Source organism: Polistes canadensis, unplaced genomic scaffold, assembly GCF_001313835.1.
Source record: "Polistes canadensis isolate GaletaPanama2010 unplaced genomic scaffold, ASM131383v1 scaffold_27, whole genome shotgun sequence".
Taxonomy (NCBI): Eukaryota; Metazoa; Arthropoda; class Insecta; order Hymenoptera; family Vespidae; genus Polistes; species Polistes canadensis.
The window spans coordinates 964,655-991,015 of record NW_014569574.1 but is presented as its reverse complement, the minus strand read 5'-3'; the positions used below and the strand labels follow the sequence as shown (position 1 = coordinate 991,015).

The window sequence follows — 26,361 nt, the reverse complement described above, 5'->3', positions numbered from 1 at the left end:
TTTTAGCTCTTTAAAATAGATATTTGTAATATCGAATCGGCGAAAAACACGTTGCAATATACTCTTTATTTGCAATTACATTTGTTATTTATGTAAATTTTGATAAACATAATTAAATTGTACTAACTGTCAGGTAAAAATTCCATAATTATATCTTAAAATCAGACAAATATTAACTGTATTATGCGCGATTGATAGAGACCATAATTTTGGGGGCGCAGCGAGTCATAAATGCGGTGCACTCAACGTTCAAGTTTTAATTGATAATTTAATTGATAATTAATTATGCGCGTGCATAAGCATTTATTCATAGTAAATAGTTGAAAAAGACTCCGCGGTGTCCACTAAACATATCCCCACTGTTAAAAGTCACAAAAAAAACTTTTTTGGGTGTTTTGGCTACTTTTTCGGGATCATTGTGCGGCGGAGGGTACACGTCACCAGACACCGCCATTTTTCGAGACAGTTTAATCGCAAAATGTCACATTTCATTTTATCACAAAATGTAACATTTCATTCTTTGTCGTATTATATAAATCATTAGTTAGTTTTTCAAATTTCTATTAAATCAATATTTAATGAATGACAAATAAAGAGCATTGATTGAAGTTATCGATATATCTAATGTTTACCTACGATTCTTTATTCAATCAGAATTTGGTTAAGTGACTATAAAATATAGTCATTTTGAGTATATAGCAAACAGCTTTAGTAAGGAAAAAGTTAAATACGATTATGTACCATTCATTAATTTCTCCTCTTACTAACTTTGTTAAAAGAGAGAAATAAGTTTGCGTAAAGTATACATTATCGTCTTTGGCAGTCGATTTTCTTGTTTATTCTTATATAAAAACTTACTATCTAAAGACCCGAAGAAAAATGATGGAGTTCGAGGAGCAAGTACGATATTGTTTAAAAATGTTTTAGTCGCGCAATGCATATGCGAGGATACCTAAACGTTAAGTTTTGTTAAATCGCCAAGAAAGGAGGATAATGTTTCTTCGGGCATCGGATTAAACGGCCAAATCGAACACTTGTTTTCTTCATTAGACGCTGGCACGTGTCAAATGACCTGGCGTTGGCACAGCGGTTGTAGGCGGAGTCGTCGTCGTGGTGGGTCTTGCCAATGGCGAACGTTTCATAGGTACTCTTCGTCCTTCTTGTCCACTTTTGACCAGCCAGGGCCATTGTAACGTACGCATCAAGGTATTTCGAAAGTCCTCCGAAAAGAGACAATAAATATAGAAAGTGATAGAGTAATTGAGGACTTCCAGAAGATTGGCCAACGCACGAAAAACCTACGCAATCGAATGATAATAAGAAGAAAAAGAATAAGAGAGAATAGCTGAAAATTAACACTTATTATTTATTCTTAGAGAAAACTCGCCTGATAAGAAAAATAACTGAGGTTATTCTCGCTCAGAGTGACGTTAAGAATGACCATCGGGCTGACACATACCAGAAAAAGTATACTGGTGCTACCGAGTAAAAGTATCAACCTTCGTTCCTCAGCAAACGTTCTAGAATCTTCATCGTTGCTCACCGTTCTTGACAAAGTCATACGACGACGTCTCTCGCAAGATCTTCTATAAACCACCATGATCCTCAGATTGAAACCCGCTAGCAGTATCGTTGGCGCGATCTTGAAAACTACTTCCAGTACTATTTTATATACCTGAACAGAGGAGAACAAAGTTGAACAAAGTATTGCATTACATATTATAACGCGGTGTAAGGTTCTTAGGTTCTATAAAACTGTAGAAACGTGTAGATGTATAATAAGTAAAAATATAATGTATCCATACCTGATAGAAAAGGGAATGTAGAAAGGATGTATTCTCTCTTTTTTGATAGATGAGAGATCCTCCAGGAGCCAAAAGGCAAGTAGTTACTTCGCTACGAAATATACTGGGTAGATAGAGCAGAAAGGTGGCTAGAGGAATAAGAGCCACAGTCAAATGCGGCGGTCCGCAAAGTGGTCGCGTGTGTTGTCCTGGATGGCAAACGCTCACGTAACGCTCAACCGTCAATGCCAGTAACATCATCACTCCGACACCTGTTGTACGTAGACAAAAAGAGTTAGAAATAAATACAAAATATATTCGACAAATCGTTAATAATATTACCAAGACATCCGTTTCCAAGAAAGAGTTCGAGGTGTGCATGATAAAAAGCTTGCGGCCAGTTGTCCCACTGTCCCGTCTCTTTATGAATGAAAACTCTGAACGCAAATGGAATGCAGAAAAGGATTGCGAGCAAAGCCGCCACGGAATAACCTGAAACAAATCCACGAAAATATTATTTAAACGGTTTCCATTTGTTATCGTTATTTCATTATCTCTCACTCGAGCGACTCACGCGTAAGACGATAAGGAGAAAGCTAAAGAAAAGAGACGAAGATTCGAGAAAGCGAGGAATGCGATCCCGAGATAAAGTTGAGCGAACTTTAAAAACTAATTGAATCCTAACTATAACTGCATTCGAATAAAAGATCATTTTTACGATCTAATTAATTTCTTCTCTCAGCTTAGTGTTAAATAAATACAAATAAGAACATAATCAAAGATGTCTAACAAAATGAATCCGGTCTCCTAAGGCATTAAACAACTCGTATTCGTCGTCGACTCGCGTAAGGCGAGTAAGTAAGAAAGTGTAAGAACAATATTTCAAAAACGTCTCGTCAAGATAGAACGGTCTACTCCGGTATCGTATCTCGACATTTTACAAATCACGCTCTCCTATATATATAATGCCTTTAATTTATTCCAATTTTTGGCAAAGTTAGCCGCAGCAAGTATTTGTCAAGCGTTCTATCTATTATAATATCTCGTAGCGAAACGATGTCCTTCGAGGATTTTTCCCTTTGACAAATCCTCAAATAGGTGCTTAACAACGACTTCACCATTGTTTCGTGTGAGTAAACTTGTTTTTCAAATAATATTATAAAATACGTAATGGAAATCGAGCGTTTGACCGAATATAATATCTCCGTCAAATTACAATAAAATTTAAGCTATTTTTCTACTTTTGATCGAACTTGCGCTTTTTATATTATTCTCAATATATACGGCAATACGTTGTTCAAAATGAACATGATTAATGACTCGTCGTGACGTGTTGATTTAGTTCTTTCATTTGATGGCACGTGGAACGCGAAGAAGTTATAACCTCTTTCTCTTTAATTTCGATTCTGAAGAATTGATCACGGTAGTAACGGAAAGTACCTTGGCGAACGAGAAGTGAAAAATTTGGGATGGTCTCTTTTGCACCGACACCATTAATGGCGACGAGTCGAAAGGAAAGATAATACGAAAGGGTGACAGCTCGCAATATGGTCAAAGAGTTTTCCCTTCGTAATATTACTTTGTGCAGGGTGTTTCAAACAAAAAACTAGCTAATTAAATTTCAGAGAAAATACTGACTGTGAAAGATCTTCGTTAAGAAAACCGCCCAAAATATGAAACTTTAGGAAAAAAACTAGTATACATTATTCTAAATAATTGGTTGCTTTTTCACGAGGATACCTCAAGATCCCGGGGTGTACTCGAGTTTGCTCTTGTAGTTATCGTTTGGAGGACACAGCAGGACGCTTTTATTTCTCATCCACAGGATCTTAATTGAGTAGCAGACACTCACCGAGGATAACAAAGTGCTCGGAATTTCTCTTCGGAGGATAAAGATGTCCGGAAAGGGAGAGAGATATTGCGAAAGAGCGGGAATGATCGTTTTCGTTTACGCTTGTCGAAAACTCGCTCCCTTTCTCTCTCTCTCTCTCTCTCTCCATCTCTCCCTAGCGATAGAAATATTACATACGATTTAGCGAGTATCGCGAATGTCAACAGTTATCGCGAATGCCCGAGTAAAATGGATACTTTGCGTACTTATACGCGAGACTCGAATAAACGTAAAGATTTATGACAGAATATTTTCCGAGGAAATCTTGTCCGGAGGATAAGACGTAAATACGTATTTTCTAGTAGGTATAGCGTTTCGATGAAACATAAACGTCAAAGGTGAAACGTGAAAAGTGGGCCACTCGAGTATCCCTTAGAATCGTTGGCGGAAAGCGATTAATTATAAGGACAACATAACGTGTAAATATGGTCGCGAGAGGAAGACAATAGAACGCCTCGAGCTTTTCTTAGATAGGACGAGTCACCTAAGAAAGAGTTGAAACGAGATGGCTGGCATAACGAGAGCTTATCTTAGGAACGACGACGCTACGCTTCGTTTGGTAGGGAAATTAACAACGAGATTCTCCATGCGTTTGCATAGAAATTACATTCCTTAGCATGCAACTGCATCTACGGCAGCGAAACGCCGTTATCCTTTTTATTGCGCGCGCGAGCGAGCTCATGTACGACTGGGAATAGAGTCTTCTCTAAAAACGAATTCATTCGCTAACGAAACTTTCAACTTTCCATCCACCGGATACAGATACGTATTCTCTCCTCTCTTTTTTTTTTTTTTTTTTTTTATTTTTTTCCTTTTTTTGAACTGCAGTTGTCSACGCCTTTTACTTTTATAACAGATCGAAGGTAAATGTAGGAAACTACATATTCGTCTGTACAATTATATCTTTATTTTTTCTCTCCTCTTTTTTTTTTTTTTTTTTTCTTTCTCTTTTCAATTATAGACCCCCCTTCCCCCGCCTATCCCTAACGACGCGAATCCGAGCATTCTGGCCAATTTTTACTCGGAAACAATCAACAAGTAAGATGTCCTAATCTCTCTTCGAGAGATTTTTTAAGCCGATAATCTTGTCTTCGTCGAAGGTAAAAAGTTGTGCTGATAAAATTGCAAGAGGAAGAAATGCTGACTTTTCCTTGGTAAACGGTACTCGATACGTCGACTTTCTAACAGAGAATTTGCAAGCATTTTACGTCAGAGTTTTGAATTTCCTTGGAAAATAAAATTTTCCTTCTTGGCTATTTGAATCCAACAGTCGTGCAAATGACTTGCTACTTGCTATTCTATATGAAATTTCTAGTAGATATTTAATATTTACGCAAATAAGGATAGATTCCGTAACGTTTATTGAAAATGTTGCTTTATTTAAGTGAAACAAATGTCAATGAGTTTGCTCACAAGTAAAGTAGTCAAGATATTTTGTCCTTTGACCATCGACGAGACTCGAAAGAAATCGGAACAAACTATCGCAACACGAAGAGAGTTTACGACTAGAGAGAGAGAGAGAGAGAGAGAGAGAGAGAGAGGGAGAGAGAGATTAGAGACTAAGAGGTGTTAACCCGCAACTTGCTTTAATTTTCTACCTTTTGAATCTTCCGAAGTAATTCCAGGTTGCGAGCTCTCTAACGGTAACTACACCTCAAGAAACCGTGTAATAACATCGTAAATCTAAAACCTTCTTTCTCTCTCTATCTCTTTTTTTACATTAGGTAAATACGCATCGAGAAAGTATGCTGCCTTGCCCGAAAGACAAACGAACGAATAATAATCGCGATGATGGCAATAATCATGTCATTTTATTTAGTTACAGGTAACCCTCCTACAACACGGCATCCTATAACAAGATTCATATATTGCGAAAACCTTTGTACAACATTTTGTACTTTTACAGCACTGGATAACATGATTTCGTTTAACATATTTCAAAATCAAATAACTTGAAAATAACGACTTAAAGGAATAATGAACTGTGGATCTCATATAACACGGTTTCACACAACAAGGCATTTTCTAGGAACCTATCTACCGTGTTATAAAAGGGTTACCTGTACTTATTTGTAGAAAAGGAAAGATAAGGATAAACAGTAATGGAAGAAAAAGAACATTGTAAAGAAACGGTATAGAAGTAAAGCTTTTCAAGAGACGAACTTTAAGATTGGGGCCACTGAATCTACTTAGTTCTGTTGCTAAAACGCAACGTCCTCGCCTCATGCAAATTCTTACGAATCGACTTATGCGGCCGTCGCGGTTTCTACTCTTTTCAAAATAGGGAGAGTGCAAACGAATTTCTACGTCTTTTGATCTCACCTACCGTACGTGAATGTTTTCTCACTTAAATTCCTTTTACCAAATGCGATACAGAGGATGCGAGCGAACTATTCCTTTTCTCTGTTCTTTCGTGTTTTTCCCGCAAAATCTCCTTGAGAGAAAAAGAGAAAAAAAATAAACAAAAAAAAGAAGAGTCGTAGTAGGTACATATATGTATTTACTTTAGTATATAAGTACGCGCGAGTTTCTTTTTCTCTCCTTTCCTTTCTGTCTCTCTTTAATCAAACTATTACTTTATTTTAGTATATTCTTTAACTTTATACATTTCGCTTTAAGTTTAGTTTATCTTCTTTCGTAGCAAGTTAGATTATCTAACGGTATTACACTTGCACTAACTCGAACAAATTTGGAGAAACTTACTTATTAACTTAAGACGGATTTAAAGGTAAAATCTTATAATCAACAACAACAAAAAAAAAAAGGAAAAAAGAAAAAAGAAAAAAAATAAACTAAGGAACTAAGGTTTGAAAAGAGATGGAAAAATTGAGAGGTTCGTCTCAGAGAATCGTATCATAGTAAATATGTAACGATTGCCGTGAATCGTTGCCTTTTTTAAGGATTTTCTTGGTTGGCTATATCATTGGTAATCTTGGCGCAAAATGTGAAAAAAGAAGAAAAAAATGTAAGAAAGATTGGAAACGGTAAGGTGTTGCCGTCTACTATGAGAGGCTCCATAAAATTTCTAACCCTAGTCTTATCTTTCTCTCTCTCTTTTCTTAAAAAAAAAAAAAAAAAAAAAAAAAAAGAGAAGGAGTATTTCGAGGTAGACGTCTCATTCTCGCAAGTTAGACGACCCTTATTATCAGGAATCTTTTTTTACGCGACCCACGTCAAAAAGATGAGAGTGTGCGAGTCTACCCTTGCATGTATATTAGAGATACAGAGACCGACGAGCAAATAAAGGCTTGAAGCTCTTGCTTTTTTGTCGAAAAATCGAAACTAACGTAAGATCGCAGCAAACAGGACAAATTGTTTGCGTATTCTCGATGAGAAAGATATACAGTGACTCACGAAAGTATTTGTACATTTTGCATATGAAATACTTCATTAATTATAGTAAGTGTATTATAGAACACTTACCGACATATCATTAACATTGGATGGAGGTATGACTCTGTAGATTATACAGGTATAGTTTCAAGTAAATCGAAATATCTGTAAATAATAATAGATATATTGATTCGCAATACGCTTAAATGTAAAATCTAACTAATTCTTATTAATTCGACGAAGAGAAAGTAATCCCTCTCGGGATTTTTCGGAAGGGTTCGGCCCTCGTCGTACTCTCGTCTCGAAGTAAATTAATTTCCATACGATTTAGATGAATCCTAAAGATGCCCTTAGTTCGTCAGCCCAAGCAAGCATTTCGGATCACTTTATTTTGTAGGGCGTGGTCAATGCGGCATCGCCCGGTTAGATTCTTCTTTTTTCTTTTTTTCCTTTTTTTTTTTTTTATCTCGATAGTAATGAACGAAATTCACAAAGGTGTCTGGTCCAAGAGGAAAAGGGAAGAATCGATCGAGTTCGACGTACGTTATTCAACGTCGACTCACCTGTCATACGTGACTGCGAACTATCCTTCGCACTATTCGAGAAGGAGGGTGTCCTCTTCGCATATAAATTGCTGAATCTAACAGATAGCGGATCCATAGTAAGGATAGAGAACGTTGAGAGAAGGAAAGAAAAATGCTGTGAGAGAAAGAAAGAAGGGATGCAGAGACAAGAGACTGTCTCGCGAAGGATATTCGAGTTACGTGCTTTCTATTCGAGTTACCTATGGCTCGAGTCTGGACCGTCATTTGATTTCTATTCTTCTTCTTTCTTGCTATGACAAAAGCAGAGATAGAGAGAGAGAGAGAGAGGGAGAAAGTTGCATCAAGATAAACAAATTGCCGCAATCGCTCAATTTACGTTTTGAATCAAAAGTATGAAAGAAAATGAAAAAAGAAAGAAAATTTGGGAAAAATTTGCTAGAATATGATTAGCAAACGATGGCAAGGAAGAAATGCCATCGTAATCGTTGATTCCAAACGATCCAAAACGATTTTATCGCGTGCGTTCGGCAAATAAAGCTACAACGATAACATTGGGCTCCGGAAAAAGCTCATTACGCGGACGACACGTTCGAACGGAGAAATATATTTATGTCTCTTACACCTTTTAATCTCGCGCTGTCTCGGTGGTAATAGTAAATTGCATTGCATCTATCCATTGACGAGCGTCACCTACGCCGAAAACTGAATATCTTAGCCGTAAATTAAAGTTCTTAGAAGTTTAGGTCTGTGGGTGGATATGAATAGCCGAGTGAGTAAAAGAGAGAGAGAGAGAGAGAGAGAGAGAAGGGAGATACCGAAGGGAGATACCGAAGGGAGATACTGTCGTTAATATTCATAAAGCCCCGGGTGACGCGGATGAGGTCTTTAGGTTGGTAACAAAGGTCGATCCTGTGACGAGGGGCGTTGAGCTCCAGTTTTGGTAGCTTCGTCGACGTTTAAAACGAAAAGGAAAAGCGACGAACCTGTTGCCGGAATGCGATAATAATAATATCCTTGGACAAAAATCTAGCCACATCCATCATTTGTTATAATACAAATGAGATTTCAAAAATAAATTTGTCTGATTTATTTTAACGATTTAAAAAAATAAAAGAGAGGGACAAAAGTAACAAGAAGAGAAAGAAAAGAGGAAAAGGATAAAAGCGAATTGAAATTTAACGCGGGAATCTTATCATGGCAGGGAGCTTTAGGTTTGTTTTTTATGTTAACTTGACGTCAGTCCCAGGAGCAATCGAGTCAATTGAAATTCGTATCGCGCTCGTATTCGGTGTAATAAGGTCTACCTCTGTCTTTGTCCATCCTGTGTACGGTAGTGTTTGTATCGATCCTCGAAAAGTGGAAGAGAAATAAAGAGACAAAGAGAGAAAAGTGTTCAAACGTACTGGCACTCGCAATCTTTTGTTCGTAACAAGGGGGCATCGGGCGTTTGATCGACATCGAGGGTTATCCTAAAACTTATTTGCAGAGGGTTCAAGTAAGCGAGGATAAGTAGTTTTCCCGTTTCGGCTCGAACGATGTTGAGCTTTCAAACTCCCTAACGTTAATAATGATTAGCTTGTTATACGTTAGTAATCCATTCGTTCTCGCACTTGGAAAAGCCTATTTACCGGCGGACAACGAGCTAAATGCGTTCAAAGTTACATATACAGTTCGTTAACAACGAGGAAAGATAACGAGGAGAGGGGTGGGGGAGGGGGGGGGAGGTACATTTAAGTAGATTAAAATCATTGGAAGAAAAAAAATCGCAGTAAAAAATGTGAGACAACTTTGAACACTTTATTTGACTCGGTCCGTACTCGGAGGATAGGATAATATAATCTCCATACGTATGCGCGAGCTACGTATCGTGGAGAGAAGATTAAAGGGAAAAAGAAGAAAAAAGAAAATAATCGACGAGGTGACAATTTCATTTGGCGACAAACTCGTTGAACGTGTAATTTCAGCCGACGGATGTGTCGACATTGCGAATTAATTAGCTAGATACCAATACAACGTTCACAGTTGGAATCGAATTCGAACGTTCGACGATGATATTTCTTGAATAAGTTTTACAATGCTCGTGATCCTCCAAATTCTCGCAAAAAGTCTTTAATCGGATATCCAATTGTCATGATTTTCGTTCAGCTGAAGAAGAAATGGGAATAGAGGGAAGCTGCTGACTAGTCACTTGAAATGAGATCGAGCAAGACCGCCAAGTGGGCATCCAATGGCAGACAGTCTCTGCAGTATCCCGTATTTACCGAGTCCGCCACGATCGAAGTTGCTCGAACGAGACCAGAGATAAATGCCACTTACATGCAGCGTTTCATGAACACGGCTATTGAAAGTAGTAGTTACTTCAACGCGGTTAATCGAGATCCCTCATCATTCTCTAACTGCGCATCTTTTTTTCATCCTTCTTCTAACCGAATACGATCGATAACGTTCATTTTCTTTTATTCATTTATCTTACATTAGAAACGACTAAAGTGCAAGTTTTCTTTCATCGATCGCACCTACATTTTTCTCGCAAAATGCCTTTGGTGCACGAATAGTACCCATATGTATACATATTTATACGGAAAAACCTAGCAAGCGCTAATAAAATAAATCATTGACTTTCTCATGATACTAGGAAAAAAGAATACTAATAAAATAAGTATAAAATACCGATATTGACGCACGCAAATGGAATTTTTCCTTTTTTTTTATTTATTTTTTTTTTTTTTTATGACGTTTCGCACTCCACCGTCTCCCATCGCTCGTCAACGTTTTCCACATGCATATCTAGAATTGAAATTTTGTATTTCCAGAATAAAAGTCAACTTTTTGGCGTTCCCTATATTGTCACGCAAACGCGGATAAACATTCCAACTGATATAATGTAAAAATCAAATGAACGCGATAATCGATCGTTATATAAAATAAAGTTGTATTGGCGATATTTGAAAGGTTATCCGCAGGTATTTTGTAAATGCTCGTCACGCGATCGACTTCGTTAAGATCTGAGGTAGATTTTGAGTCTAACGATGGAAACGAGCAGAATTCAGCTCCTGACATAACGAAATTCAATCGTCGAGTAATTTCCCCCTAATGCACGGGTCTTGTCCAGCCGGAAACGAAGGAAGCAGTCGAAGCTCCCGCAAAAAGTACCAAAATCTTCCTTCTGATAGGACGCCTGGGGACTGTAGTATTACGAGACACGTTTCTGCTCTGTGCTATTTCTCGACCCTCCGTCATGAAATTTTATAAAAGGTATAACCAAACATTCCCCTTCTTATACGTGGCTAGGATAAGGAAAGCATATCTATCATTTGAGAGGGTGACAGATGGTGTCAAGCATGTTTTTGGAAAAAACATGGGCTTTCCGAAAAAACATCCCGTACTTCGTACACTTTTAAAAGTATATTTTCCAAAATAACGACTCTAACATCTTTCGAAAATCATTCTTCGATATTAAAAGCACAAAAGATAACTTTAATCTATTAATATGCGCCGGGTGAAGACTTTATCCAAGATGGCGTCAAAACAAGCTTTCATACACTTTCATACGCTTTCAGGCTGATATGCATAATACTGCTTCGGTACTCCAACCTACCTTCTTGCAACTTGATGCATTTTCGCGCGTTAGTTAAAAGGAAGTAGAAGGAGGAAAGAAGAGAGCTCCTTCCGATCGCCAAAGTGTTTTTTTAAACCTTGAAAAAGTTTCGACAACAATAGCGGACTTAGCTTGTAACGAGGAAGCGGCCGAAAAGAGTCGAGGTTGCTGCTTCCTTGCCAAACAGATGAACAAAATTAGATAGTTTTCCCCCTCTTACTTATCCCCGCCGACCAACGGGAATGTTTTAAGGTAAATTAGATTGTGCGAAGGAAACAGGAAGAAAATTGTTTCTTAGGACCGAATTACAATTATTTCATTAGAGACCAACACGTAAAGTATTATATTATAATAAATGAAAGAAGGAAAAATTCCAAGTGATAAATAATAAGTAATATATCTAATAATAAATATAGTTTGATTAAATGAATAGTTTTAATCAAGAATGAAATAATAAAAAAGGAAAAAAAAGAAATGATAGGTTAATGGGGTAATCAAGATGATCGGTATAAGCATAGAAAAGATATGATTTGCTGGATGGGAAGTACACGTTCGCTCGGTCGTAGTTGTAGTGGGCAAATTACGAAAGCCGGGGACGTGCTCGAAAGACTCTACGACCTTCCATAGCACGTTGATAATGCACTACCAGTGGAGAGGAATGCGATCGAGTTTTCTGCTTCGATATTATGTAAACATGGAATAACTTTATTGAAAGGAATTACACCATCCTCCGATGCTAATGGCATTCTCCCTATCCTTCATCTTTCTCATTCTTTCAACGGCGGCGACTCTTATTTCAACGCACGAACATCCTCCGCGAAAATGTGACCTTCGCCGAGACGTATAATCTCGTAGATTTTCAAGTGAAATATAAGGCGATTTCGACGTAAAAATCTTCTTCGATAATGTTCACCTCGGTAATATAAGAGTTCAACACGCTCCCTGAATTTTAATAACAGCCTCGTGTAAAGGAAGACCAAAGAGAGATTTTCTTTTCACATAGAAACGTAGTTTTCTTTTCGTCCGTTTTATTATTACTAACGAAGAGTCTCGAACAACAGTTTCGCGTCGCATTGTAACGGCCGAGTGTTATTCATAATTACGATATTCATTTGTATCATATAGAACAGCTTTCATACGGTAAAGAAATAAATTCGTTAGAAAAATGAATGATCAGTCGAATAGTAAAAAAATGTCCAATAGAAAAAAAGGAAACACATCACTTTTGATGATTTTTTCAAGATCGAACAATGTTTTTCTCTATTTTTATATGTACGTATGTTCACTTTTTTTCGTAAACACTCGAGACACTCGATCGTCTTATTGTAAAAAAAGTCGAATTCGGCACGCGTGCCTCTTCGAAAGAATATTATTCCTTTTAATATTTCAACGATTTTACATTAATTATTAATTATTATCCTTCTTTCACTAAATTGAGTTTTCTTTCTACATTTTATTTAATATTTAAATCAATGGTTTTTTCGCGAAGAACTTACTTGAACTAAAAGTCCCACCGTCGTTGACAACGAGAGACAGACAAAAATCTGTTGTAAACGGCTGATTAAGTGTCAATAAATGTATTCATATTTCAACAAATCTTTATGATATATTTTTTATTGCTTTTTCGATCGCAAGAAGATCTTTTTTAAAAACATTTGTCATTGTTTCGTTTTGAAAAATGGAAGATTAATTTCAAGCAGCGTTGATATAAGAAAACACGAGATCATCGGATATTTATTAACGTTATGAACAATATTGACTCACCTCTCATGTAAATGTAAGCAGTGCCCCGCATATTTCTCCTCGTAAGTACGAGCAGATTCAACATGTTACCGATAATGCCCAAGCAACAGATGGCAGGTAGAACGATACTATAACTGATTCTTCTGAGGGTCGGCGTCCTAGGATCCTCTAGGATCTCCTGATCCTCCATCGAAAGGCAAAGACGTCCACCACTCGCATTCAGGGTCTCCATCGTTTATTTTGTCTTTTTTCCTTTCCTTTTCTACAATACAAGTTTTCATCGACAAAGAGATTATCCGTCTCCATTAAATCTCACGTTAGTTTTACGAACGATGCCCTCAACGATGCGGTCAATCCCTGTTCTCTGATCGATCGGCATCTTTATAATCCTCGTTTCTAATGAAAAAGTCGAATATTCGCGATAATTATTCGAGCGAACCGTCAAAAATGAAAATAAACCGATGAACGTCATTTTGGAACCGAAATGATCACACGTCGAACTACGCGATACGAATTAATTTACGCGAAATGTTACAATGATAAATATATATTTGATCGTGATCGATTATAAATTGATCTTATATTAGATATATATAATTCGACGCTATCTTCTTTTTTATTTTTCAATGATGCAGTAGGATAATAGGTCTAGGTATCCAATCAATTGGAAATCGTTTGTCGAAACGCACGTGCCAAGCAACAGGTTTGAGCAGACGAAACTTTCCTGGGGCTCTTCTATTCTATTCTATTCTATTCTCTTCCCTTTCCTTTTCTCTCTCTTCTTCTCTCTCAAAGAATGCAGCTTTTCTTTTTCCTTCGTCGATTTACTTGACTAGCGTGTAACGCATACAGGTACCACAGCATTTATTTTACCGAGGAATCCGAACATTTTCTTCCCGACGATTTGTACGCCGACATTTTTGATCATGCGACGAAGATGAAAACGACATTCGCGTGTTCCTGAAAAAATGTTAACGTTTTGTTAGTAAGCCGAATTCCTAGAATTATCTCTTATTGGGTTTACGTATGGGGCAAAAAATAGAAGATGTAATTTTGTATTTCTGCATTTGATTTTCTTCAAAAATTGGAGGAACTTTGAAATATAACTTTTGTTCTAAACTGTATTAAACTTTACTCTTGGGATGACTCGTGACGGCAATTTGTGTTTAACGCCGATAAGCAAATTTAACGATTTTTCTGATTTTATTTTCTTGTATAGGTACAATGTAGTTTAAGAAGAAACTCTGACACGATCGAACTTGGCTAGATGGTCCTTAAGACGTTAACGTTTCGTACCGATAATATTCTCCTTTATCGAAATTGTTACGCAGGGTATAAAGGGTTATCGTAAAAGTGGAAGATCCTCTCGTAGGAGAGGAAATAGATCGTTACACGCTACTAAGCTTGGGATGCTCGCGTTAGATAGGAAGCGTCGATTAGGAAACTTTTGCAACTTTCGATACGTGATTTTTTCTAAGAGGCTCCTTAATCCCAACCACCATCGTATAACAGATTACATTTACAATTTATTTCAACGATTTTGTTCGATCATAATAAATAATATAAGATACCATACCTTGTTTCGAAACGAAACGAAATTTCTAAACGAAATATGCCGTAAAATAAAAAAAAATTTGTCATCTAGGTATTTCAATGATACTACTGGCTGTCGGGAAAACTCTTGGATGGAGTTTAAGTCAAGCGGAAGAAATGTTTTGGAAGTGAGTTTCCGCGATTGTTATCGTCCTGCGATAATTCGATTGAACGAAAGGGATTCGTCTGGATATAGCTGTGAAATCGACACGCGGATTCGAATGTACTGGAATAAGAAAAGTTAGCAGCTTCTGGAAGCACGTGTCATGGTTCGGGGAGTTAACGCCAAGGATAAAGAGAAAAGAACGGGGAGTTTATGGGGAGGATTTCTCGCGTCGATCCAAACTGACAAACTCGAGCAACTTTTCTACTAGGTTGCGCCGGTATAACGGCAGCTGCGACTTACATAATACCTTTTCCTACAACTCTTTCTTCGAAAGAGAAGAAAAAACAGAGTGGAATATTATGCGTTACTTTCTTATTTTTTTTTTCTCGTAAACATTGCACGATAGAGTGAATATATACACGTCAAAACACACACTCACATATATTTGGTAAATATCTCAATTAGTTTCGGGAATAATCGACTGGTACATTTTTTACTATATCGATAAGAAATTTTGTACAATCTTTTCTAAAAAATATGAATAGAGAGAAATAGAGGGAGGAATGAAACGAGTATACCATTGGTCGTCGTTCTCGGTGTCAACGGATCGGAAGAACGACGATGAAACTCATCACGAAAGTACACAAAAAGTGTTCCCTCTCTGTAGCTATCTCTTTCTCCAGCGAATTTCTTCTAACGATCCCACCAGATCTTGTTCCTTTCTTGTTACTCCGTGAGTCGACATATACGACCCTAGGAAGAAGATATGCGAGAGAATTGCTCTCGGAGAAACTTTCATCGAGAGTTTTTTTTGTTTTTTTTTTTCGAGAAAAAAAAAAGCAAGAATGAAGAAAAAAAGAAGGGTCCTTAAATAATCCGTTTCAGTTTACGAGGCGCACACAAGAATAACGCAAGTGTAATCGTTTTCTAAAGCAGAATAATTCTAAGAAAAAGCGCAATCATCGATGAGTAGCACATATAGCCGTTTCATTTTTGAATCCACTCGAACAAATTTGTAGAAAGAATCATTTTAGAAATGTTCAATTCAACGCATATTTCTTTGTGTTCTAGGCGACGCGAAAAAAGGGATTTGAGAGTGGAGAAAATTAGCGAAAACTTTCGCATCGAGTTTGAGTCCTCGGGCACGCCGCAAAATCGCGCCTCCCTGTTGGAACAATAAGTCTTCTCTTCTCCCCTAAATTTGCCCCTTTCTCTCCTTTCCCCTCGTTTCCTCTCCACTCTCTCCTACTAAGACCGATCAAGCGAAATTTTACCCACAAACTTTCTACCCAAAATTAATAGCCGCGCGCAGTTTAGTATCCTCTAACGGATTTCTCTCGTGAACTATAACGTTGTCGCGTGTTTCCTTTCCTTTACCTTTTTTCCCTTTTTTTCCCTTTTTTCGACGTTATTGCAACTCGACGCCTACCAAATGAAAATTGTTTTAGACTCGGACGAGTTTTTTTCCTTTTTTTTTTGTAACAATAGATACACAAAATGAAAATTTGTTTTCCCATAGAATTTCGTGAACGCGTTGAAATGATATCAGTCGAATAATTTGGTTTGTTTTACAAGTTATGGTATTTTTTGTCGAATATAAGTATACTTCGATAGGATCAAATGAGACGATTTTGATCGAGATCTTGTGCGATCGGTGATTAGAAATTTCGTGGAAACTCCTGTTAACTCGATGGAGTATTTAACTAAAGCGATGAGAGTCTCTCTCTCCCATTGGTAAGCAAAGGAAGTCACCAGGCACGCTCTGCTGCTTGCGAGATTAACTTCGACTTATCCGAAGGGATAATTTGTCGGTCTAAAGGAACGGATACGCTCGATGCGTAAGGGTTGAGAACGTCTTCGAAGGTTCGGAGGACTGAGGGCTGAGGGTCGGAGGAGCTGAGAGTGTAGCCTGAAGCTACTTGCCACGTTAGGATGGAAAGCTTAGGTGGGCCTCTTTCGAGCGACTACGTCTTCGTAGGATGTATCGGACGCGACGAACGAAGCACTCCCTCGTGATCTCCTTTACGAGCATCAAAGGTCTCCCTTCGAGAAACGTGCAAAGAAATATACGGATAGAAATATAATTACTTTATTATCGTGTCGTTACAAATACAAAACAAAAACAAGACAATTTATGTTGTTTAGAAATAATATTATCAATCGAATTAGCTCGGTTAAAAAAGAATTGATTGAACTTGCTGAAGCAATTTGACTAGGGGTAGATTCCCTTAGACAAATTGATACCACTTCGTTCCAGACGCGCGTCTTACACCGCGACCGACCAACTATTGGCCGTTCTAACAAAAATAGTCGAGCGCTAGAACGACGAATAAATTCGACAAATAGAATGTTCCATCTGCAGACAATGACATCGAGGGACAATAAATAATCAGAGTAAATCCATTTTCCTCGGAGATATGAATTTTTCTTTCGAATCTTCTTTATTTCTATGTTCAATGCACGTGCGTTACCGGCTACCGGAAACGAGAGGTAGAGAGAGAGAGAGAGAGAGAGAGAGAGAGAGAGAGAGAGAGAGAGGGGAAGGACTCGCGAAATCGTAATCCGCGTTCCTTCTAGATTAGATTTTATTTCCTATAATATAAAGGAAATGTTAATCCTTCTCACTTTTTATGTTAATAGGATTGAAAGAATGCTCGATAAGTTTGGTCTTGGAATCTGCGCCCATGTATTTCAGGATATAAGAACCTTTATACTATATCGGTTGATTCGAAGATGCTCGAAAAAAATTTTGAAAAATCTCCCATAGGAAAGGTGAAAAGCATTAATTAACGACCGTTTCGTCGTCGTCGTCGTCGTCGTCGTCGTCGTCGTCGTCGTCGTCGTCGTCGTCGTCGTCGTCGATTTCTCGTGGCCAGCAACGTGAGGCGTGATAATACGAGAGAAGCCGAGATAATTATGCGCTCTCGAGATATCCGACTCTAGGTCTTCGACCCCTCTACGAAAACCACTCTCATCCTCACCCTTTCATTCGAGTGTCCCTCGATATTATATAAAATATATCTCCAAGGTCTGCACCACTCTACTCTTCTTTTCTCTATTTTTTTTTTCTGAATCTTTCTTTGTAGCTCATTTTTCTGTACTTTTATAACTTCGGTCTTATCGCGATCAACCGCAGCGACACTTGGAAAAGCGTAAAAAATGTCTACGAGGGTGGTCTGGTTTCCCTCCGAACCTTCGTCTTTTCCTCATTCCGTTTTCCTTGTTTTGGATTTTTCGGTAAATGACCGTTTAAAGCCAGATATTCGTTTTCAGAGTATGAAATAAAACACCCGACTTCTGCTTAAATTGGAAATTGAATAAGTTTATATTTTTCTTACTTTTTCTTACGTTATTACAATTTTACTATCGAATTATCAAGAGAATTTGTTTGCCTACATTCCAATTTAGGCTATCGTACACTTTGAAGAAAAACGACTGGACGAACTAGTTCATTTATTCAATTTTCAATAATAAATAAAGCGGGCATTCTCTGCAATGCTACTTCGTTTTCATTCTTTTCTCGAAATCTTGTTCTTTTATTCCTTTTTCTCGTGCGTTTTATCCATTCGGTAGACATCGACTTCCTCCGGTTGTTACGCACGAACGGAATAAAATCGAAGTTACGCGAGCGTAACGCAAATCCTTCGAAAACGGGGTAAATAAGGGAGCTTGTGTTCTTCCATCGCGATAATCGAGTAGGATTCAACAACTCTCGCTTCCTTCCTCGATAACGTTTTTCGATCGTTGTTTCCACGAGAAACACTAAGGAATTTACTATAAAAATTCGTAAATTTCAAGCCGTAGGGAAAAAAGCCGTGTGATTCTCATAGTCAGTTAAATGAAATTCTAATCTTAAACCATAGTAAAAAAGCCTTATTTTATTTCAATAGGCACAACCAAGATGTATTTTTGTCGGGTTGAAGTTTAACGTTACTCTTCATATTTTGATACAATTATTTGCATTTCCATTGAATATGCGCTCATAGGTAAACAAATATTATTATAGATTAATCTATAACTTATAATAGTTTTCAAAAATACAAAATTTATTTATAATGGTATAAGTATATTCGCACGCAAGTTAGGATAACGAGGATGTTAAAATATGAGAGGATTCGCGTCCTAAATACAAAGCTTCAAAGACCGAAAAGTCAGGCTCGTTAAGAATATTCGCTTTTACCGATAACAGAGATTTTGTCGTCCCAATTGTCCGTTTAATGGAATTAACATGTCCCTCGAAATACATCCCAACACGGAATTCTACTGTTGTTTATAAACTATGAATTATAGGTGTTACACTCGTTGAAGCAATCGAAGGAAGGGTTTGCAAGCTGTTTTCACAGAAATCATTACCTACGGCGTCATTTCAATCAATTACTTTATACGAGACTGCTTTGTAAATGTAACCATTAATGTATTATTTTATTTAGTAGACAAAAACAGATATTCTTGAAAATAATTAACGAACAAGACGCGTATCGAGAAAATACACAGAGGTATATTGAACACTGTACGTTCTACGCGTGCATATACTGTCGTTTATGTATTTAGGTACATATGTTACAGTCTCTGAAAGTGATGGAAGTGGGGGATAGAATTTCGAACGTCGGATTGTCGTGCGGTTGATGGCCGTGTTAATTAAACGCGGCTAGTCTAGTTTTGATGGTCTGCCGTGCGATTTTTCAAATTCAATTGGCACGACTGAAAGAATAGCCAAGCTCGTCCTATTTTAAACATTTCATGTTATATTTATTTATGTAATGAAAATGTTCGCACTAGTAAGATTTGAGATTGTTGGAAGAAAATAGAGAAGCTTGCATCAATTCTATTATAATGAAAAAAGAAGAAGATTATAAAGTTAAAATGTCGAAGTTTGGAGTTGTTCGGAAAAGTAAACGGTCACGTTGAGTCTCTAGTGAAAAGTCGAAGCGATCGGAAACGGTTGAACAATATAACGCGATGGATCAAATTAGATCGTCGGAAAGGGTTGCGTTTCGCGGCTCGCTAAACCGAGCGATGAATTTCAAATGAGACGAGAAGTCGACGTTATATGTGTAGAAATAGAAACCGGTCACTTGGTTTCCTGACACGCGATAAGATATTAATACGAAACGTGAGAATCCATGCTCCGTAGCTGCGTAGGAAACCGCGACTCGAGACGAACAGAAACAATCGATTATTCAGCTCGCGTTGAGTACGCTAAACATTTTTCATTTAACTTCAACACGGAGCCAGCATAATTTCTCCTTACCCTCGCGCCAAAGGATCTCGAACAACGCGTTGAATATGAGAACGATCGGGGAACGTTCATACAAAAGAAGACAGAAAAAGAGAACGGAATATTCTATACTTTTTTCCCTTTAATTTAGTCCGAATAATTATTAGCTCTATTGTGACCAGTTCTCTCCGTTTATTTCAAAATCATTGAAAAATCATTGCAAACAATACTTTGCCCCAAACTTAATATAACAAAGTAATCATCATTATTTCCTTCATAATAAAGCATAACAAAAATTGCCTTTAGTAATATTTCGAACCTGTTTGTATCTGTTAAATTCGGTATTTCGAGAGTAGGACGTTCAAAGGATCATAGATAAGTGCGCAATTATGTCCTTTCTTTTTTTTTTTAACAGAGACTATCTTCATTCCCGTTCTTCGTTCGACATTTAACGATGCGTGTAATTACAAAAAGTAAAGGAGTCTCTTTTTCTCTTTACTCGGATTCAAATTCCAATCTTGTTTCGACAATTTCCACGTTATTTAACGTTTAAATGCGTCGAAGGCATCCTTTATCGATCAATTAGATGATTGACTTTTACTATATTTAATATAGTGTTACAACATTTTTTCGTCGAAACGTAAGAGAAAATTTGTGGATTGTATTATTTCAAATAGAAATCAACCTAATTAGTTTAAAAACATTTCTTACCTCGCAGGACGTCTTCATTTTTATTAAAAAGCCAGAGGAGAAAATTTTCCGAAAATATCCTTAACCTCCCTTCTTTTTTCTTTCAAACGTCGCACGCTTCTTCTTTCTTTACATTTTAAGCTTAAGGATATATCATTCTTTCTTCTTGACTTCACCAGTTGCTTTACTGCAAATACGAATAAAAACAATAATGTAAATAGACAAAACTTTGATATTGGTTTGCTCCTTCGAAAGAACAACAAAGTTAACCCTTTCTCGAGCGCGTCGCGAGGACAACTAAGCAAGGATTCGAACATTCGCCGCGTTGAACCGCATAGCTCCGCGCATGCGGGCCCAAATTGAGCGGAAAAAGCCGAACAAATGGCACGAAAATCAAACGCGAAAAATCTAATTATTAACCAATTATGTTAATACATTTCTTTTGCAAAATTTAAATATTTTTATAGTTGTAATCATTTGGATACATCATTGGATATCAAACTAGACTTGATTTTCTATTATTTTTGTATGCATCGTATTTTATCACTTTTTTCTACTTCTTTTTCGTAATTAAATTTATTTGTTATATAAAAAAAAATGTCTATTGCTTCTGTTTTTCTTCAAGTTATTTCGTAAGAACGTAATCGCATCAAACCGATCTAATTTTCACAGGATCACCAAGCGTCTCGCTTGTCTACGTTGCCTCGATCATAATAGACTGATTGTAAGATTTATGAATCAACGTTGCTCAACCCTTATAAAAGTTCATCCTAAAAAAAACTCTTTAATACGAGTGCCACGAAATATTTCTAAACTCATAAAAAATAATCGCTACCAATTTGGAGAAATTAAATTGCTTTAGAGATATATTAATACGATAATTATTAATTAATTAAATAATACTTTTCATTCTTTAATAATAAAATGATCAGCTTTTTCTTCGTTCGCAATATTTTCTCCTGCATCTTGGGGTAAATTAGAAAAGCTTTTATGAAACGAAGTCGAAAAGATGGAATAGCTGATCCACAGGGAGTAGAAATAAAGAGCCCTCGTGTAACGTAGGGCTTGTAAGCGAAAGTAAAAGCTCCTTTTAGATGCATTGATGAAAAGGAGATGGAAAACCATAGGAAATTTATTCTCTCTTCCTTTCTCCATTCATGAGTCCCTACCATTGAGTTGTCCTTTTATCGATGCAGTTACACACGTTTCATTAAGACTCCACACGTGTCTTTCCCTCAAATGAATGAGAGGCTCTTTCGATATTTTGATGAAAACGATCAAATATTTTTCTTTATATGTTTGCAAGTTCTATGAAATCAATTATATTACCGTAAATATATCAAACGAAACATATATGCTTAAAAGCGACCAGTGACAAGTAGTAAATGTCGTTGATATAGGAAAGCGATAATAAGCAGTTAGATCGGCGATAATTCTTTCTAATGTAAGTGGTAAGGGTCGATATAGTCAGCCAGCTAAAAGCAAATATTACCGTGATGCGAAACATTCAAATGTATTGGATTCGTTAACAATTTCAGCGGAATAATAAAATTTAAAAAAATAAAATATATTTTTAAAGTAGTTGATTATAACAAAAAATTAAATAAAATGAACTAAGCAAGGGTTGTTTTAACATTTGTTTAACTTCATTTACGCGTGGCATAAAAGTGCCAGCTTTATGGTAAACATAAAAAACGAACAAGCTACCGACAACAACGTCGCGTATCTCTTCTCTAAAGCTATCTTATCGTTGCGCTTCTAATTTTTTTTCCGTGGTCAGGAAACTGAACTCTGCAACAATTTGTCCTGTGTTACCTCGTAGGACAATATCAGTAAAAGTTATTTGCTTGTATGTTGCATAAGTATGCAAGTATATACCTACCTTTTCTATTACTGGTTAGGACGATGAAAACCTAGTCTGGTATTTTATCCGATCAATGAAAAATACAGATCGCATAATTAGATGATAAGATCTCAATCTCTACAATTCACATTAATCCGAACTATAAAATGCTTATTTGATATAGTATGTGACTGTTAGAATTTCATAAAAATATCCATTTTATTTTTTCAATATGTTTTCCGTCGTTTTCTGCTTATTACATGTTAACATAGTGCATTAGCTATAACAAATGTCCAAACTAATATACGATACATATATTGCACAAATAATAGTAGTATAATAATAATAATATTATTATTCGCAATAACGTATTATAATAAATTCGTCGACAGGAAATATTTAGAGTTTCCAATTATTTCTTGGTATCCATAACAATTATTTGTTTTTACTAGAAGGATTACAAAGTGCGAATAGAAAAAAATTCGATTGTGATAGATAAATGACGAATATGGACACGGGCGTGGACCGCCTATCACAACATACCTAAGCGTCCTGCAGGGGCATTTAAAGAATTTTTAAGCGTGACGCGAAAAGAAAATAATCGAAATAATTATCTAAATGCTTAGAGAAAATTTCACAAAATTGTATTATCAAATTGTGAAACTGTGAATATGAACTGATCCTTGCTGGTTTCACGAACTAATCTTCTTTTCCGTTCCTATTTACAAAATCCTAGAAAAAAAAACAAAAAGTAGTGAAAAATCATCATCATTGAATGGACGTAGTCGTATCACACGAGTTATCTAAAGTCCTCTTACGGATTTGGTCGTAATAATCTTAAGCACGTTAAAAACGTTGCCGAAACGTAACGAATGCCGAACTATGCATGTAGAATTTCATAAAATACGAGGAAGGAAAATAGGACGTACTACGCGATGGAAAATATTTCGACGTATAAAATATAAAGTACATTATACATACTTATTAAGTTACGATCTCTGTACGATAATGCATGCTTCGATCGAACTTTACAATAATCGAATATTTCGTCGTTAAGTACAGAATGATGATGATAATAATGATGAAGATGATGTTAATGATAATATTAATAGTAATAATAATACAAAGTTGTACGATTGCTTTTTAAACTACCACTGCGGCGCGCAGCGCATTGCTCTTATTATTTTACTCTCTAAGGAATACGAAACGATCGTATATACAGAATGATTCGCGCATTTGTAACAATCCATACCTTTTCTTTTTGGTTGGAGTTAAATAAAAATATTAGTAGGAAAAGATATTTTTTCTAAATACCTCGTGATATAATCATTTCTCGATTTTTCATGTTCCATGTTTCATTTCTCATGTTTCCCTGATACTTTTTTTATGTAGAATCGCGAGAATATTCCATGTATGTAAAAATCACGAAGGTTTCCATTTAAAAAGACTGCAACTCTAAACTGTGCATGAATTAATGCAAATATGATCGTGAATATGTAATCCACCTTAAAGCATCCACCTTTTTCCTCTAATATTTCTACCTAGCTTCAATTAAAAAACACATATGAGTTACAGTTGCGCGAATTATCCTATAAAATAGGAAATATACAGAAAGTTTCGAGTTAACTACTTTAAAACTATTTCTTGCTTTACATACACACACATACACTCTCACTCTCTCTCGCACTCTCTCTCACTCTCTCTCTCTCTCTCTTTCTCTCTCTGTTTCTTGCAAAGTACGTTCATCTTACTCGCAAGAAAGCATACTGAGATTTCACAAAATACACGTACGTTATACACTTGGAGCATATTACCAAAATGGACCTATTACGTATAGTTTTTGTGTTCAGTCATATTCGTGAGTAGTATCTTTTTTGTTAAAAAGACTGTCTCTTTCTTCTTGAGTAGACGGAACCTCCGAGGTCGTTGGCCTTACCACTTTGGAGACTTTGCTAACTTTACTGAGATTCTCGGTAAGTCCGCTGCCACCGCTAACGCTAGAAAAGAGGCTAAGTTCGTGACGTTAGAACAGGATAAGTTAATCTAAGAAAAAATATCAAAATGATCGTTGCAAAGACCGTTTGAATTTATAAAATCGTTAACAAATTATATATATATATATATTTATATATTTGATTTGATCTCGTATTATAGTAAAATAATACTTACACGATGTCCATTTCATCGTCATCGTCACCTTGATCAACTTCATCAGTTGTTAATGTAAAGTAAGGATTCGCCGAAGCTGGTCGAAACTTATAGCCCGTTAAAACGAAGAAAACGTACGTTGCCATCTCACGAGACATTTCATGCAACCATTCGTATTGGAAGGGTACCGTACTCTATTGAAACAGAAACAGGGCTTGCTATGTTTATCAAAATATACGATTTTATATTGATACCGCTAAGTAAATAAATCTCTGGAATGTTTGTACGCAAAAGTTAAAATTAATAAAGGCTACGTACCTTAAGCAAGTACGCTATAAATCTGGTAAAATATATATAACCAAGTATCATGATATAAAAATGTCGAAAAAGTTTAAGTTTCCGTAAATTCACAGCCGCTTTGCCGTCCGTGTGAGCAGCTTCTTGTAAATGTCTGATACTCCATACTATCGGGAATGAAATAGCACCGCAACAAAGCAAATCCACGAGAATAAAAACGTCGCGCCAGGTTTTATTCTCTATATCGCCTTCTTCGCCTTCTTCTATTATTATTTCCGCAACATTGGCTAATACCTAAATAATCAAATAACAGATTACATTGACTTTCTTTGATTCTATAATATTCCATATATAATGTCTTATTTTATTACCTGTAATGGAATGACGATCATGAAAAGCTTTTTATCTTTGTCCGCTAAAATATGCTTAATAAATGTCCATCCTGTGCCAACAAGGACGATAGTAATGAATAGTACAGCACCCTTTAACAGGTGCGTGATATAATACAATATTGCCCATGCTGCTACGTGTTCACCTTTTGTTTGTATAAAATGATAATTGATGCCGTGGAATAGTAAAGATAAAGACTTCAGAAATACCAGTACTGTCATTAAGTAATGAATTTTAAAGACGGGATGCCTGCATAAATAATAACCATAAGTTTCTATAGGTTTCACCGTTTATAAATGGAAACCTTACTTGCTCTTCTTAAGTATGAAGACCCAGAAGCAGCCAGAAAAGAGAAATAAGAAAGCCATCATAAAGTACAAAGCTGGTAGAGGCATTTCTCCGGCACTAAGAAAATTTCCACGATTGATTTCAGCTATTTGTATCTGTAAATAAATAAAATATAAATGTATGCGTGTATTATTTTATTTCTTAAAAAATGTTCACTCGTAATCGTACATGATATCTTACCGTAAAATCTAAGGCAACTTGAGTATTACCCTTATAATTAGGACAATTATGAAAATAAAGATTGTAAAGACCTTCTTCTTCTTTACTACCTACGTACATGGCGAAGCTTGTGTTATAATATATTTTGCCCTTTATATTTCCCATAGTCATCGGTAGCGGTGTTTGTATTAAATGATCACAACTATTTAATTCTGGTTTGAGATCAGTCTCCTCTTTTTTAACGGATTTTTCTAACGGGTTTTCTGCAATCAAATGTTCGTATGAGATAGTTTCTTAAATAATACATGGTAATGAAAATAAAAATAAAAATAAAGATATATGATGCAAAATTTAATATGGAAACATATTGTTATGTTAAAAAAGTAATTTAAATGATAAGGAAAATTTCATTACTGATGGACATAAGAGAAAAATCTATAACTGATTTAAAGAAGATAGTTACCTAATCAAACTTTCAAAAATACCTAATTTTCATGTTATTTATAAAATTGAGGGCAAGATGTAATTATAGCAACTGCCATCAAGGAAACGTTCTATCACCAACATTGCTTCAAGTCCACGTGTGCTTGTTCGTCAATCATTTTAACCGGAAAATTCTTATTTAGAAAACGTACATTAATATCATATTTTAATAAAAAAAAAATAAAACATCCC

At 36.3% G+C, this 26,361-nt stretch overlaps 2 protein-coding genes across 5 annotated transcripts in view; both read right to left on the bottom strand.

Annotated features, from left to right (window-relative positions):
• Positions 1 to 47: 47 nt before the first annotated feature.
• Positions 48 to 20,784, bottom strand: LOC106783852 (probable G-protein coupled receptor B0563.6). The gene is made up of 6 exons (XM_014742767.1): positions 20,523 to 20,784; positions 12,916 to 13,854; positions 2,127 to 2,276; positions 1,806 to 2,056; positions 1,388 to 1,675; positions 48 to 1,298 (listed from the first exon to the last, which is right to left on the bottom strand). The coding sequence occupies exons 2-6, from the start codon at positions 13,124 to 13,126 to the stop codon at positions 1,047 to 1,049; spliced, it is 1,152 nt and encodes a 383-aa protein (XP_014598253.1). The 5' UTR covers positions 13,127 to 13,854; positions 20,523 to 20,784; the 3' UTR covers positions 48 to 1,046.
• Positions 20,785 to 22,549: 1,765 nt separating this feature from the next.
• LOC106783913 (protein GPR107) overlaps positions 22,550 to 26,361 on the bottom strand; it is a 5,910-nt gene continuing 2,098 nt past the window's right edge. Inside the window, exons 5-11 of one of the 4 annotated variants that reach the window (XR_001381366.1) lie at positions 25,708 to 25,949; positions 25,489 to 25,622; positions 25,161 to 25,428; positions 24,811 to 25,083; positions 24,514 to 24,686; positions 24,136 to 24,353; positions 22,550 to 23,076 (exon numbers count right to left, since the gene is read on the bottom strand). Coding sequence is in view for 2 of the 4 variants with exons in the window: in XM_014742919.1 (XP_014598405.1) it covers positions 24,191 to 24,353; positions 24,514 to 24,686; positions 24,811 to 25,083; positions 25,161 to 25,428; positions 25,489 to 25,622; positions 25,708 to 25,949 (1,253 nt within the window). In the remaining 2 variants the exon portion in view is untranslated. Of the gene's footprint in view, positions 24,354 to 24,513; positions 24,687 to 24,810; positions 25,084 to 25,160; positions 25,429 to 25,488; positions 25,623 to 25,707; positions 25,950 to 26,361 lie in introns of all 4 variants that reach the window. The other 3 variants (XR_001381367.1, XM_014742919.1, XM_014742920.1) reach the window with 3 other exon arrangements.